General features: G+C 33.2%; 2 protein-coding genes across 6 annotated transcripts in view; both read right to left on the bottom strand.

Annotated features, from left to right (window-relative positions):
- LOC105252199 (protein rhomboid) overlaps window positions 1-14,683 on the bottom strand; it is a 120,209-nt gene that overhangs the window by 11,185 nt on the left and 94,341 nt on the right. The window lies entirely within an intron of this gene.
- Window positions 1,486-3,826, bottom strand: LOC105252198 (protein SON-like). The gene is made up of 2 exons (XM_011259481.3): window positions 3,430-3,826; window positions 1,486-3,324 (listed from the first exon to the last, which is right to left on the bottom strand). The coding sequence occupies exons 1-2, from the start codon at window positions 3,719-3,721 to the stop codon at window positions 1,568-1,570; spliced, it is 2,049 nt and encodes a 682-aa protein (XP_011257783.2). The 5' UTR covers window positions 3,722-3,826; the 3' UTR covers window positions 1,486-1,567.

Genomic DNA, 14,683 nt, shown 5'->3' with positions numbered 1-14,683 from the left:
CAAATCGATATAAATTAAAAAAAATTATATTTTATTATATTTTATTTTTATATTTTATTATATTTTATTTATTTATATTTTATTATATTTTAAAATAATAAAATATGTATCTCATACGCAGCGTATTACAAGGATTAAATACAGAATACAATTAACAAGGTGTATATATTAAAATGCATGTCCACAATTATTTTGAGAGCTCTGTGAAAATGTGGAGATTTAGTAAATGTGGAGTTTTACTATTTCAAAATAGTAAAACTCATAAAATCTTTTCTAAATAGTAAATTGCAATTAGAGTTAAAAAATATCCAGATCTAATATCATTTTAATTTAGCAACACTTATAAAACTTGTGTGATAGAAAACGTCCACATAATAGAATCAAAGAAGTGCATTACACGTATTGTTTATCCAGCCAAGAGAATGCGGTAGGAAGTTCTCTGGCAAAAGAACAAGATGAGAGAGAAAGGAAAAAGAGAGAAGAAGAACGGAAGTACCCGAGTAAGTCGAGGAAGTAGGAGTTCAATCGGATAACTCTACGAAAAGAACTCGTTTTTATAAAGTTCCTCTTTCATCTAACGACAATCACCAAGCCGTGACACGTCGATCCAAAGATTACGATTCTCGTTCTCTTACAGCTCCCGCGCTATTGTAATAAAGTCGCCTTTCGGCAGTTCGTAGTTTGCAGATATCACCGGCTCTCCTCGGCACCTCCTGTGGAAGCCGCCTCCTCCTCCTCCTCCTCCTCCTCCTCCTCCTCCTCCTCGTCCTTCTCCTCTATAATTCAGCCGCAAATCCCGTAACGACGCGAAAGACATGTTTCGTGAAGCAATTTGCAGAATGGTGTGCACATCCGAATACATTTACACGTGCAGATTAATCTTGAAACGATATGTTTGTATTGTGGACTTATTATCGTGTAGCATATTGCATAAACCGAGTAATGATAGAACCGAGCGGTTTTATGAAAGAAAGAGGAAGATATTTGCGAAATATTAGTAAGAATTAATGAATAAGATAATATGATAAAATTTATATAATATTTTTAATATATTTATTAATATATTTATTAATATATAATACTTATAATAAAATATATAATATTTTTATATACTATAATGTAATATTTTTATTACTTAGAATTATTATTATCATATTTTAATGGGAAAATAATTTGTGTGTGTACGTGTAAATTAAACATTTTTTTTATTTATTTGTCAAAGTATGGAAGAAAATTTGTGTACACGGTAATTATCGATGAATTATTATCTCATTAGTTCGTTTTGTGATAAAAAATATAATTGTACGAAATATGAAATTATTGTTTTCTCTAAAATTTCTCTGATTTGTCTCATCGTTAAATATAATTCTAATTTCTAATGTAAATAAATTTATAATAAAGTAGAAATAAAAGAGAGAATAGATCTAATTTTAATTTTAAAAAAATGTAGTGTTTAGCTACTTTTAATTCAATAATATTTTTACAACGATCACTCTTTTCCGAAATCTTAGTAACTCTACAATATTTCTATTCTTCTTATTTACAGTGGATTATCCGTGCAATATCTCTACTTATTCTCATCGTAATCGTCTAAATAAGTATCAGATTTACGGATAATGTTCTTGATTTTGGCACTGGCATTTTCAGAATAGAAAATTGGTTCACAACGATCGACTACAAACTGCGTTCCTTTAGGGCATGCAATTATTATATCTTCATGAAAACGTTTCGGATTTTTTGGATCATTAAAAAAGACTTGCGGTAATAAATCCGTATCCTTCACGTTCAATTTTGTAGATTCTACCGCAGGACTCAGGTTCTCTTGAATATTTGACTGTTGAGCATAGTCAGAATCAAGATATTCGAATGTTTGAAGGGAAGATTTTTGCGGCGCTTGTAACTTTCTTGCTGAAACCAGACTAATTACATACGCAGTTTCAGGATGCAAATATCGTCTTTCATGATCCGAAGGTTGTTTTGGAACAACCGTATCTTCGACATCGGAATGTTTAGATTTAAATCCTGATGATATTTCAAGATTCCTTCTTTGCAATTGTCTGCTACGCAAGTCTAAAAGCGGAGAAAAGTCCGAATATTGTTCTAAATAATCCGAATCATTTAACTCATCCGAGGATTGAAATCTTCTTGCCGGTACTTCGGCTACATTCGAATCAGAATCCGAATACTGTCTCCTACGACTCGGTAATTGTCTTAAATTATCCCTGTATTCGCCATCCAAGGATTGAGATCTCCTTGCCGGCACTTTGGTTACATGTGGATCAGATTCCGAATATTGCATTCTATTCGACAATTGTCTTAAATTGTCCCTGTATTCGCCATCCAAGGATTGAGATCTCCTTGCCGGCACTTTGATTACATGTGGATCAGATTCCGAATATTGCATCCTATTCGACAATTGTCTTAAATTGTCTCTGTGTTCGCTATCCAAGAATTGAGATCTCCTTGCCGGCACTTTGGTTACATGTGGATCAGATTCCGAATATTGCATTCTATTCGACAATTGTCTTAAATTGTCTCTGTGTTCGCTATCCAAGAATTGAGATCTCCTTGCCGGCACTTTGGTTACATGTGGATCAGATTCCGAATATTGCATCCTATTCGACAATTGTCTTAAATTGTCTCTGTGTTCGCTATCCAAGAATTGAGATCTTCTTGCCGGCACTTTGGTTACATGTGGATCAGATTCCGAATATTGCATTCTATTCGACAATTGTCTTAAATTGTCTCTGTGTTCGCTATCCAAGAATTGAGATCTCCTTGCCGGCACTTTGGTTACATGTGGATCAGATTCCGAATATTGCATCCTATTCGACAATTGTCTTAAATTGTCTCTGTGTTCGCTATCCAAGAATTGAGATCTCCTTGCCGGCACTTTGGTTACATGTGGATCAGATTCCGAATATTCCATCCTATTCGACAATTGTCTTAAATTGTCTCTGTGTTCGCTATCCAAGAATTGAGATCTCCTTGCCGGCACTTTGGTTACATGTGGATCAGATTCCGAATATTGCATCCTATTCGACAATTGTCTTAAATTGTCTCTGTGTTCGCTATCCAAGAATTGAGATCTCCTTGCCGGCACTTTGGTTACATGTGGATCAGATTCCGAATATTGCATCCTATTCGACAATTGTCTTAAATTGTCTCTGTGTTCGCTATCCAAGAATTGAGATCTCCTTGCCGGCACTTTGGTTACATGTGGATCAGATTCCGAATATTGCATCCTATTCGACAATTGTCTTAAATTGTCTCTGTGTTCGCTATCCAAGAATTGAGATCTCCTTGCCGGCACTTTGGTTACATGTGGATCAGATTCCGAATATTGCATCCTATTCGACAATTGTCTTAAATTGTCTCTGTGTTCGCTATCCAAGAATTGAGATCTCCTTGCCGGCACTTTGGTTACATGTGGATCAGAATTCGAATGTACTCTATGATCCGACAATAGTCTCAAATTGGCCGTATTATTCGAATGCTTTATTGTGTGTGCATCAAAATCATCATCATCAAAATATTGCGTATCATAATAATCTCCTGTATCATCGTCTAGGTCATATTTTCTACCCGAATATTTAGACTTTCCTATTAATGTTCCGATTATAACATCAGGTTTTTCGCTGTTCCTGGCTAGCAAAATTTCGCAGCAAAGTTGAATCACCATCAGCAGCAAGAAAATTCGAATAGCTCGTTGGGATCCCATGACGTGATTGTTGAAGTCACCTCGAGAAAAATTTGATTCAAGCTGCTTCACGCTACGTTCTGCTCCAACTGTCGCGAAGCGATTTTGGACGGGCTTTTAAATCAGAATCGTAAAAGATATCGAATTTAATAGCTGATACCGCACCGATGGATCACATTATTAGCTATAAATGCGACGTTGAGTGACTTTATATGATTGGTTTGCAATTGTAACTGACGCGTTAATATTCGTTAGTAATTTCACGCTAGTATTATCTCATCAACTTCGAGTCGATGATGATTTGGGAGTTATTGTTTTTATTATTAATAGCGTCTTTTATTGTGTTTTCAATGATTATTTTCGCGATTGGCGACATTCTTTTGTGCGTAACATTCGCACATACGTATATCAAATTCTGCAGTTACACAAAAAAGAAACTTAAAAAAAAGAAACTGGTAAAAGAAGATTAATTCCAAGATTAATTCTTCGTAACCGTACACCGCAATCAAACTAAAGCCATCTAGTCGACTATTCCCATAGCTAACTCATGGTTTAAAACTCGATCTCATGCGTCCTGGACCGAAACGACCGACAAACGGTGGAGAGAACAAACGATGTTGTACCGAAATCGCTGGTTTTCGTGGGCGTCCGCCGGTTTCGTGGTGTGGCATAGGAACCGAAACTCGGCGAGCCAACAATTCAGCGGCAAATTCTAGGATGACCCGAAAACACGAGCCGAACAAAGGAGCACTAACCATCGGACAAAGAGATCGCGAGAAGTGAACGCCACACGCAGAAGAGAAGAGGGAGGCACCCGTTTCCTCATCCCTATCCGCATTCTACGGTGGTCTAAACGGCATGCATATCGTGTCCATCGTGTTTATCTCTTTCGCTATGTTGCTCGTCTGTCTCTGTCGAACCAATTCATTTACTGATGCACGGCGAATGCGTATGCCATATCCGCTCAATGAATGCATATATAACTGCATCGTATTTATTATAAATGCATGCAAGTTCGTTGAAACGTAAAGTGTTCTGTTAAAACGTTCTCTTTTTTTTTTAGAGAGACCTGCCATTGTTTTTTTACCACAAAATTCTTTATTTTGAATCAAATCTTTTTATCTTTCTAGTTAAATATTAAAGTATTATGTATAATTTATTAATAAAATATATTTAATAAAATATTATAGTACAATTAATTTTATGTATCTCTCTCTCTCTCTTTTCATTATAAGATCACGCAGTAATTTTTCATACAAATATATATATATATATATATATATATATATATATATATATATATCGTGAGAGTGATACCATAATTTAAATCTTTTTTTTTCTTCTGCATGGTAACCGTAGTTTATATCTTCTTTTTTTCTTTTTATAACATTTTTCATACTTTACATCAAATTTTTTACATCTCTCTCTCTCTCTTTCTCTGTCTCTCCAAATAATTTTTATATAATAACAACACATATATATAATTTTTTTTTCATTATAAAGTCACGTATCAAATATAGTGAGATAAAAGAGAGAGGAAAAGAAAAAGAGAGAATCATTTATATCAAGAAAAAGTTTATATCTTCTTTTCTTTAGTATAGTAGTAGAGTTGCTATTCGAGCCAACTGTATTACTCTCGGTGCAGCTTCTGGCAAGGGTATTATTAGCTCCTTGTGTTATTGCCTTGGATTAACTTGCGCGGAGTGCCCACGTAAAAAGCTGTAATTTCTAATTAACTCGCGCATATGCTTTTCGCAGCCATTCGAGTGATTTGAATACATAACTGTGAATCTAAATCTGCTGTAATATCCATGTTGCGTCAGAAAAATAATTCTTCATACATATTGTAATTAAAAACTATCGCCGAATTATTTTTTTTCTCAAAACACAAAACATCTCATTAATACAAGTATATATTGTATAAATCATTATGCATATATTGATATTTTTTTTCTGAAAAATTTCATAGCATCAAATTCTAATATTATATTTTCCTACTTCTCTTTCATTTTTTTTAAGCGTTCTAGGCTGTTATTTTTTTTAAATAAAAAAATTCATCAATTCCATTTGTTCTTCTTTTTGAATCGAATAATTTATAGCGTCACGATTAAAAATATGAATAAAGTCTTAGCATCTCTTCAATTGTTGCCATTATTTAAATTAGAATCTCCCGTATGACTTTTATTTTAGTAAACGTAAAAAAAATATAATTAAGCAATATTAATTTTGACGCAGGCGATTCTCCAAACTTTACCAAATTCCTATGCGAAATGCTTTACTTATATATTATGTCTTTGAGATGTGTCGTTTTAATAAAGATTATATCACCTGCATATTAATCAGGAAGGACGCAAACAACGCAGGGCGAAGCCGCGGAAGCGGAAACGTGCGATGCACTTTCGACCGCAGGTCAATGAATGTTCGCTCGTGGTTATCTGGCTGCATGAACGCGTGCGGTGAGCATGCGTGCGTACGTGCGTGCGTACGTGCGTGCATAGCGTGTTCGTAATATCTACGACGGTGGTATTTCCATGTTTACAGCCATGGCGAGGACGACATCGTAAATGATAATTCGCCCGCCGCCGAGTATAATTCAGAAATATCAATTCTGAATGGGAAAATAGATCGTCGTGCCAGAGCGCGATGATATTAACTCGTTGTTCTCCGTGGTGCTTTGTTATGCTTCCGTCGTTTCGTTAAATTTATGCGATATTGCACGATGCGATGCAAGATAAAATAAGATTGTATCAACTGTAAATAATCCGGTTAATTGTAACTGGATTAGAAATTCACGACCGGAAGTCTATATAAGATCTAAGATTGCGTTCTATATTCACTACAGTCGTTATTTATCGATTGTGTTGTTTGTGTAGACCTGTCCAACTTTACTAAAGTGTGATCGACTTTCATGATCGACGATTGCACTTTTTTTCTTTTTTTTTTTAAGGTTTAAAAGACAAGAAACTCATTATAGAGAAAATAAATAAGGATTGACATTGCATCGTATAATTTATTTCTTTTAAATTTGCAAAAATAGTTTCGTACTATTTTCCATTATTAATAAGATATGGCACCTGACTTCATCTATTAAAAGTTGAAAATTGGATGAATAATGTATAAGAGTTTGTGTCATCGAATTTTCTACATGTGTCAAATTACGTGAGACAATTTTAGTCACGTTTAAATAAGAGGAAGCTGCCTCACAAATATGCAAAACCAAAATAGAAATGAAACATTTCATTGCATATTTTTAAATTAAGAATCACACCGGTCGACCGATTTGGACAAGCCTGGTATAGCAGATTTTAAGATATAATGATAAAAAATATAATAATATAAAAATAATTTTAAAATATTGTAAAAAATATATGCACAAATTAATATCATTAAAAATATCTTGATATATTTACTTCATTATAAATATTATTAAAACATAAATTAATCTTGAGTCTACTTTGCATTTCTATTAAGGTAAATAAATTATAATTAATATTTCGCATAATTCTGGATATATCTTTTTATTGCGTGATTTTTTGTCTATCGAATACTGCTGTATCATCATGTTTAAATGTTTAAATTCTTTTAACGCATCACATAGATTATTTGTCTAACTTTTCTATAAAATAAAGCAAGTTAGATCGTCTTTGGCTCATAAAATCACATTTTTCCCGATAATTATCGAATTCCACGTTCTCGTGGAAAGTTATACGTATTGTTAAACGCGACGTGTGTGTTGTCGATTTCGACATGCATGATTCTCGGATATGCATGAAAACTCGCATTACTACGCGCGCTCGTTGAATGCGAAATATATTTTCGCGACGACGTAGTTTGGCAAGTTGAGCCGTGCGGTGGGCGTTAATCGCCGACGAAACTTGGACTTCATCGGAATACGCGCGGCAGCCGAGGGATCCGAGGTACGGCTTAATGAAGCATTGACGTGTCCGGCAAAACCGTGTACCTGTCCGCGTGTAATTAACGTAACGCCGCCATCGGTCCGTGGCCCGAGCAAATCAAGCGATACGCCGAGAGAGCGAAGCCCGGCGTCGTAATTAGAGGCTCGCGCGCCGCAAAGAACAATGGGGCAGAGGTGTGTGCTCGCGTTATCTCCCTACCTGTCGATATTTGTGGCCGCCCAAGACGCGGCTCGAATATCGATGGGCTTGGATGACCCGGGTAGAACGTATAGAACTTCCGGAATTATCGCTCGTATAATGGAGGAGGGAAATTCACCGTAACTTGATCTCCCGCCGCGCTTGGCGCACAAATTCTCTTCTCGTGCGCTGCATCCCTTTAGAGGAGCAGCCTTTTTATTTTGCTGATTTCTGAGAGTCTCTCGCATCTCGAGTAATTCTCGATAAATAATGATATTTGCAAAAAGAACTTTTCCAAAAAGTTAACGATAAACAAAACGTTTCCCTTTGTAAAGAAAATTTTATTCCTTTTTTTATTTATAATGGATATATTGCACACGAATAATATTATCTTAGATTGTACGTGTAATAAATATTCCAGTTACTTAATAATTATCTGTCTCCAGATATTTCGACGTCAAATCTTTTGGTTTTATCGATATTAGTCATTTGCTTTGATTGTAGAAATATTAGTCTTCTAATCATATTAAATCATTAACGTAGATTATTTAATCAATAATCGCAATACATACGAACGTTAAAAATGTTCTTTGGGCTAATATTCTGCTGTAGCAGGAGTAATAAATGCACATTAAAGGCATTGTTTAGCATACTGATAACTAAAACGCAGGCATTGTCGGAGATAGAAGCAGGATTTCGTTAATCTATCAGATCGTGCTACCTATCAGAGATAATATTGACTAATTAATATGGCATTACTGACGATTGCTCTTCGCATCTGTGATAATTCTAAATTACGCATAGAGAGTCAATTGAATTGTACAATAATTGTCAAAGGAAGCCTCCGTCGCTGATCGTCACAGAAATGTTTCTTTCATCAAATATATCAAATGTATTTTCATTTAAAAAAATTTCGAATTTATTCAACGTATTTTCTACATTTTTATACATTCTGTTTTACGTCTTCCCCATTAATTGGTACATTTCGTACAGGAGAAATATTTGAATATGTACTCTCTCGTCAGCAGGGATTAGGGGCGATTTCCTTTTGCGAGTTTGCGACGTCGAAAGTTTCGCGAGGAGCCGAACTCGCATCATTAATTATTCCACGGTAGCGTGAGTACCAGTTACATACCTACGATTGGCTCATTAATTTTCAGCGACATCATATTGACTTTCTGTCGGGAAGCCTTGATATTCCGAAATCCCGGCGACATTACCGGCGATCGTACAGTGAACGTGTGTCAAAATGCCGCGTCGCTGTCTAGTCGGCCACAAATCAAAAGCACCGCGTGTGTGTATGTGTGTGTGTGTGTATGTTGTGTCCTAAAATGATTTCTGAATTTACCACGAACATGCAATTCAGGAAAAACGTTACGAAGCGATCGATTGTTTCAAGTAGACGGAGAGAAACGAAAATAACATCGCCATCATTTTATGGAGATTTTCGGAAAATTCACAATCTCGTTCGGAATCGAATGCATTGCTATGCGCGATATAAGATCACACGATTACAAAATGGTAAAGTGCGATATATGTGTACACTTATACTATGCGTTCAGAGTGTTCAGATGAAACTGCCGTGTGCGCGCTCGAAATACATTATATAATAGCGCACGATGTCAAAATAAAATTTGATATATTATAAAATTTTATGTGTGTGAACGAAATAGCGTGCAAGCATGAATAAAATCACGCGAGAGAATAATTTCGTCATTTTACAGCGAGATACTTGAAACGTCCATAGCACACCTTGTTATTTTACAACAAAAATCGAGAACCAAAAGATACAATGATATCAGATAGCGATACAAAAAACACATTAAAATTGTTAAAACTAAATTGTCGAATCTAGATATATTAAATATTTTTAATTCTTTGGATTAGAATAATAATAAAATGCGTCATATTTTACTTTTATTATTTATCTAATTATTAATTTGTCGTGTGATTAATTTTTATTTCAATCTTTATTTTATTAATATGTGTTTTTCGTATAATCAGAAGAATTTGAAATTTCTATAAAGATTATTGCCAAAATGTAAATATAAAGATATAAACAAACAAGTACGTAAAACTGATTAAAATTATGATTATTCATTAGATGATCTGAGTATGAATATAATCTCGAGTATTAAAATCTCGAATATAAAGTCATTGAACGCACGCGTCTTTGTTAAAGCGTAATGAAGTTCCCTGAAAATTAATTGGTAAACGCAAAACTGGAAAAAGGTGGCAAAGTTGCATCCTTTGTCCTTCCACTTACGTGAACATTTTGAAAGTGATCGACTTTGAAGCGAGATTTAATTACGTTAAATCAACTTTATACACATCGAAAAAGTTACCCATGTTACCCTTAAACCATCGACAATGCATTAGAGCTGATTAAAGGGATTTATATATTCACAAATATGTAATATATTTTAAAAATTTTCTCCCATAAAATCTTGTATGCACAATATAATGAAAATATATATAGTATGTTCTAATGTAAATAGCATGTCGAAATGTCGACTAAAAAAGATTATATTATTCTATAAAAATCTACGTTTCATTTAAATATACCTAATATTAACACATATAAAGCTAAATATCTCGCATATAATCGATAATTAAATCATTTCGATTAAATAATGTTGTAATAAAAATAAAAATACAAGATTAGACTGGATAATATCAATAGCAAAAATCAAAACAAATGTTATAAATCTTTCTTCCATTAATAAAATAAAATTAAAATTATATATTAACTATCATTTATCATAATAAATCTATATAGACGATAAACTATCTATAATGTATAATATAATACTTGTTTAATTCTATCTATATTATAGATAGAATTAAATAATTATTATGCACTAGAAAAGTATTAAATTAATATTTAATATAGCCCTTGTATTGAAGTTAAAACAAAATAATATTACATTCATTTATATAAGTTCATTAGTTTCCTGTAATGAATAATTTACCTGTAATGTCAAAGATATTACAGAAAATATTTCTCTCTCGCAACTACACATTTGCAGAAATTTATTAAACATATTTCTCTACCTACGAACAATTTAAGATGCTGTTTCGACATAAAATATAAAGCGCGTAAATTATTCGGTAAATATCTAAATAATTCAGTGTATTGCAGCGACGCACATAGAAATAAATTTCTGTGCTTTGTTGTATGCTATCTGCTTAATTGCATGTTTAGACTCGAAAACGTGAAATGAGAAAAAAAAATTTAAATATAAATTCTTTCTCGCATTAATCCACGTTGAACGAACCCGATAATAAAGCATAATTAATTCTCCCATCTTTTCAATTGAATGCATTGTATTGCTTTTCAAACTGCAGATTAAATTTTAATAATCATTTGCAATTTGGTTATTTGAGATATAATATTGATAGGGATATAATTTTGATAATCTTTTTTAAATACTTGTGTATTTTTTTTCATATACAAATAAAAAATATGAATATATAAAATTATAATTTTAGTCTCTTTAAAAAACAGAAAAACACGTAAAAACGTTTTGTAATATAATTACATGTATAAATAATATTTTATACACATTTTCCAAAGATTTATATAAGTCGTATATTTCATAAATATTATATAAATATTTATGAAATTTATATGCATGTAATAATTGAATATATATAATTTTATTGGATGCACTGAAATTAAATATTTTTATAATATTGAAAAAATGACACGCAATAAATTTTTATATGAATCTCAAATATTATTATACATAATTTCTAACGAGGACATATTACTAAGGAGACATGCATGCAGTATATTGTTATGAGCGAATGCTCGAAGTTAATCGTTAACAATTTTACGATGGCAAGCCATATTGCAATAACATTTTATTCTCTCGGAGAATATATATGTGAAACGTACCTTGGATATAAGACGATGCAATATATGAAAGTTTGTGATATGTATCTCGTTAAAAAGCTAACGAGATTTCTAGAAATATTTTACGCTTCTCTTTCCAATCCAATTTTGCATTGCAATTTTTTATAAAAAAATTTACATTTTACATGTACTTAATATAATTACATCTGATGATATAAATAAAATTTATAAATTTTTTTATAAATAAAACAAACGAATTTTCGTATAATTTATATACTCGCAGTATTTTATGTTTATTATTTTTCTCGTCGCTCTTACGCTATTTTCTCTTACTATTTTCATATTTGCCACGTGAGCGCGCATATAGAATCGAGTAAAACGAAAGTTTGATTGTTTAACTACATCGTATTATGCAAATCGCATAAGTGCAAAATTAATATTATAAATATATATTATATTTTAATTATATATTATTATACAAATTAAAAGGTTTATAAATTGATTACATTATTATAATAAAGTTTGTGTGATGAAAAGGTTTGTAAAACTGATACGCGTATTTGGCGAATATTTAGCAGTGCATAAATCGCGAGGTTATTTCAATATGATTCTGATTATCCTATTAAAAACCAATTATTTAATACTTTACGCAAATTATCAATTATCTATTCAACCTAGAAATAACGTATGCAACGTATTTTTTGTCAGTTGGTAATCACGATAACAAAATATTTTTTAAATTTTTACAAAGGTAGTAAAATATCAGTATAAATTTCTCTCATTAAATACTAACAATAAGATTTTCTGGACCTTGCACCGTTAATCGTTTGCAATTGCATAAGACTGGTTTTCCGGCGTTTATGGAGTCACGCTGCCTTGAAATTAATCTATGCATAATTGTAAATTGCAACTGCATGAAATCGCGCACCGACATTGTGCTCGTCAAGCTATTTCGGATAAGTTGGAGCGGCAAAAGGAAAAACTATTATGCTTGTAACGAGGTCTACGTATGATCCTTCGTTGAAAAAATATTTGCAGCTAAAAGCAATCGTTTAACATATTATTTAGCGTTTCGACGATGGAAAAATATTCTCAAATATTTTCTTCGAGGCATTCCTTAATTAAAGAAAAAATCGCATAATTAGATTAGTGAAGAGTTAGCGAAATTTTCATTCAGGAAATTTAGAGTTTCATTAATTCTTCTATCTTTTTACAATACAAAACTTTTCTTCCAATTATTTTGTTATTTGTATAAAAAATAATTCTTATATAATATTACACATGTATTAACAAACTGCATTATAGCATTGATTAACAGGAATATAAGTTTATAAAAGCTGTAAAGAAAATTAATAATAAAAATACAAATCTTAAAGACTATCTGAAATTTATTATTTCAGACGTTATTTCGAATATTTCTTGAATTGTTGCGTTCCATGTACATTCAATTCGTGTAATCCGTTTATTCTTCACGGAAGAAAGACGTAAGCGCGAGAATATTTCAAGCTTTTGTCACACATTCTCGAGTCGTGCTCGTGATATTCGAAAATTCATGCGTTCGCCGGGAACGAAATTTGCCGGGCGTGTGACTATCTTGTTTGACGATTTAGAACGGAAACTCTATCCGAGCCAAGTTGTAGAATTCGCGAAGAAGAACTTGACAAACGTCTGTGCCGAGGACGAGACGATTAATTATGAAATCTAAGTCTGCGACAGACGGCGCGTCGTGAAGGTATACATGAAGATTCGGCGTCTCGATTACGGCGCTATTTCGAGCTGTACAATTTTCGGTCTACGTCGGCGTGTCATGGACCATCTCAACAGCTGTTTTATGGAATCACCTAGCATCCGTCCCCACGTTTTTTTTCCGCCTCGCGTGTTTTCCGACTGAGACTTGGCATGGCACACGACAACGTGATTACATTCGATCTGTCATCGTCGGTGCGACGAAAAGTCCATTATAGCGTCCGGGACAATCCGTTTCTTTCGTTCAAAGACGGATGCGCCTCGAGAGCTGCTGAAACATTTTTCTTATTTGCCAAATTTTTCTTGTAATTTTTTTCTTGTCTTTTTTATTCGCCCTCGAAGCAACGAGAGTGGCTCAAGCTGGTAATTTGTAAAATTTACTCTATTAATACCGTCTTATCGAGATATTCAATTAAATAAAGAAATTTCTATTTCTATTTAAAGAGAAAGATTTGAAAGATAGTAAAAACCCATATCTCTTACGCTATATTATTTGTCGAAAAAGAGATATTGAATCCGACTGTGAAAATTCAGGAAGAAATCGGAAATGGAGGAAATAAGAAGAGCGGAGAGACATTGACGAACCCGGAAACGGAAATGCTATAAGAAAGCTTCCCGTTCCGTGCAAGAACAGATCGTCGCGCAAACATGTAAATCGTGCCAGAATATTTCAAGACGATTTTCCGCGGAGCTGATTTCCGATTTAAATGAATTCTCATGAATTTCGTGGTCGGAGAATCGGCTTATAAGCGAGCGAGCTTCGTCGCCGTCATCGTCGTCATCTCCAGGAAAAGAACTTTCCTTTCGAGATGAGAGGGTACGCTAGCGAAATCAAGTTGGGCCAAGTCTCGGTAAAGAGTCCCTCCCCTCCTCCCCCGCAGTCAGGTCATTTAAAACAACTAATACAATTCCGTCCAAGTTCGAACGACAAGGAATTTGCGTTTTCACATGTAGTGGTAATACACACATTTTAACGTGGACTTCTTTCTTGACTTTTCATCTTGTTGATTTTTCTTTCGTTGAATATTTAAAATTATATAAATTATTACACGGTTAAAAGGAGTAATTTTTTAATACAATATTATTACTCGACTTGTCGAATTTTTTTTTCGAAAGAAAAGAAATAGATAATACGTTTATTGTGATTAAATAAAGATACACGCGCGAATTAACGTGTTTAATTAAGTAAAATTAGTGGAATAAAAATTTCAATAAAATCTTGCATTTTCCTATGTAATAGTCTGACATTCTACTATTTTAATTATCACCTACCTTATTTATATA

This window comes from Camponotus floridanus, unplaced genomic scaffold (assembly GCF_003227725.1).
Source record: "Camponotus floridanus strain SB8 unplaced genomic scaffold, Cflo_v7.5 scaffold19, whole genome shotgun sequence".
NCBI classification, from domain to species: Eukaryota; Metazoa; Arthropoda; class Insecta; order Hymenoptera; family Formicidae; genus Camponotus; species Camponotus floridanus.
Note: the sequence above shows the minus strand (reverse complement) of the source record. Positions and strands in the feature narration are given on the sequence as shown.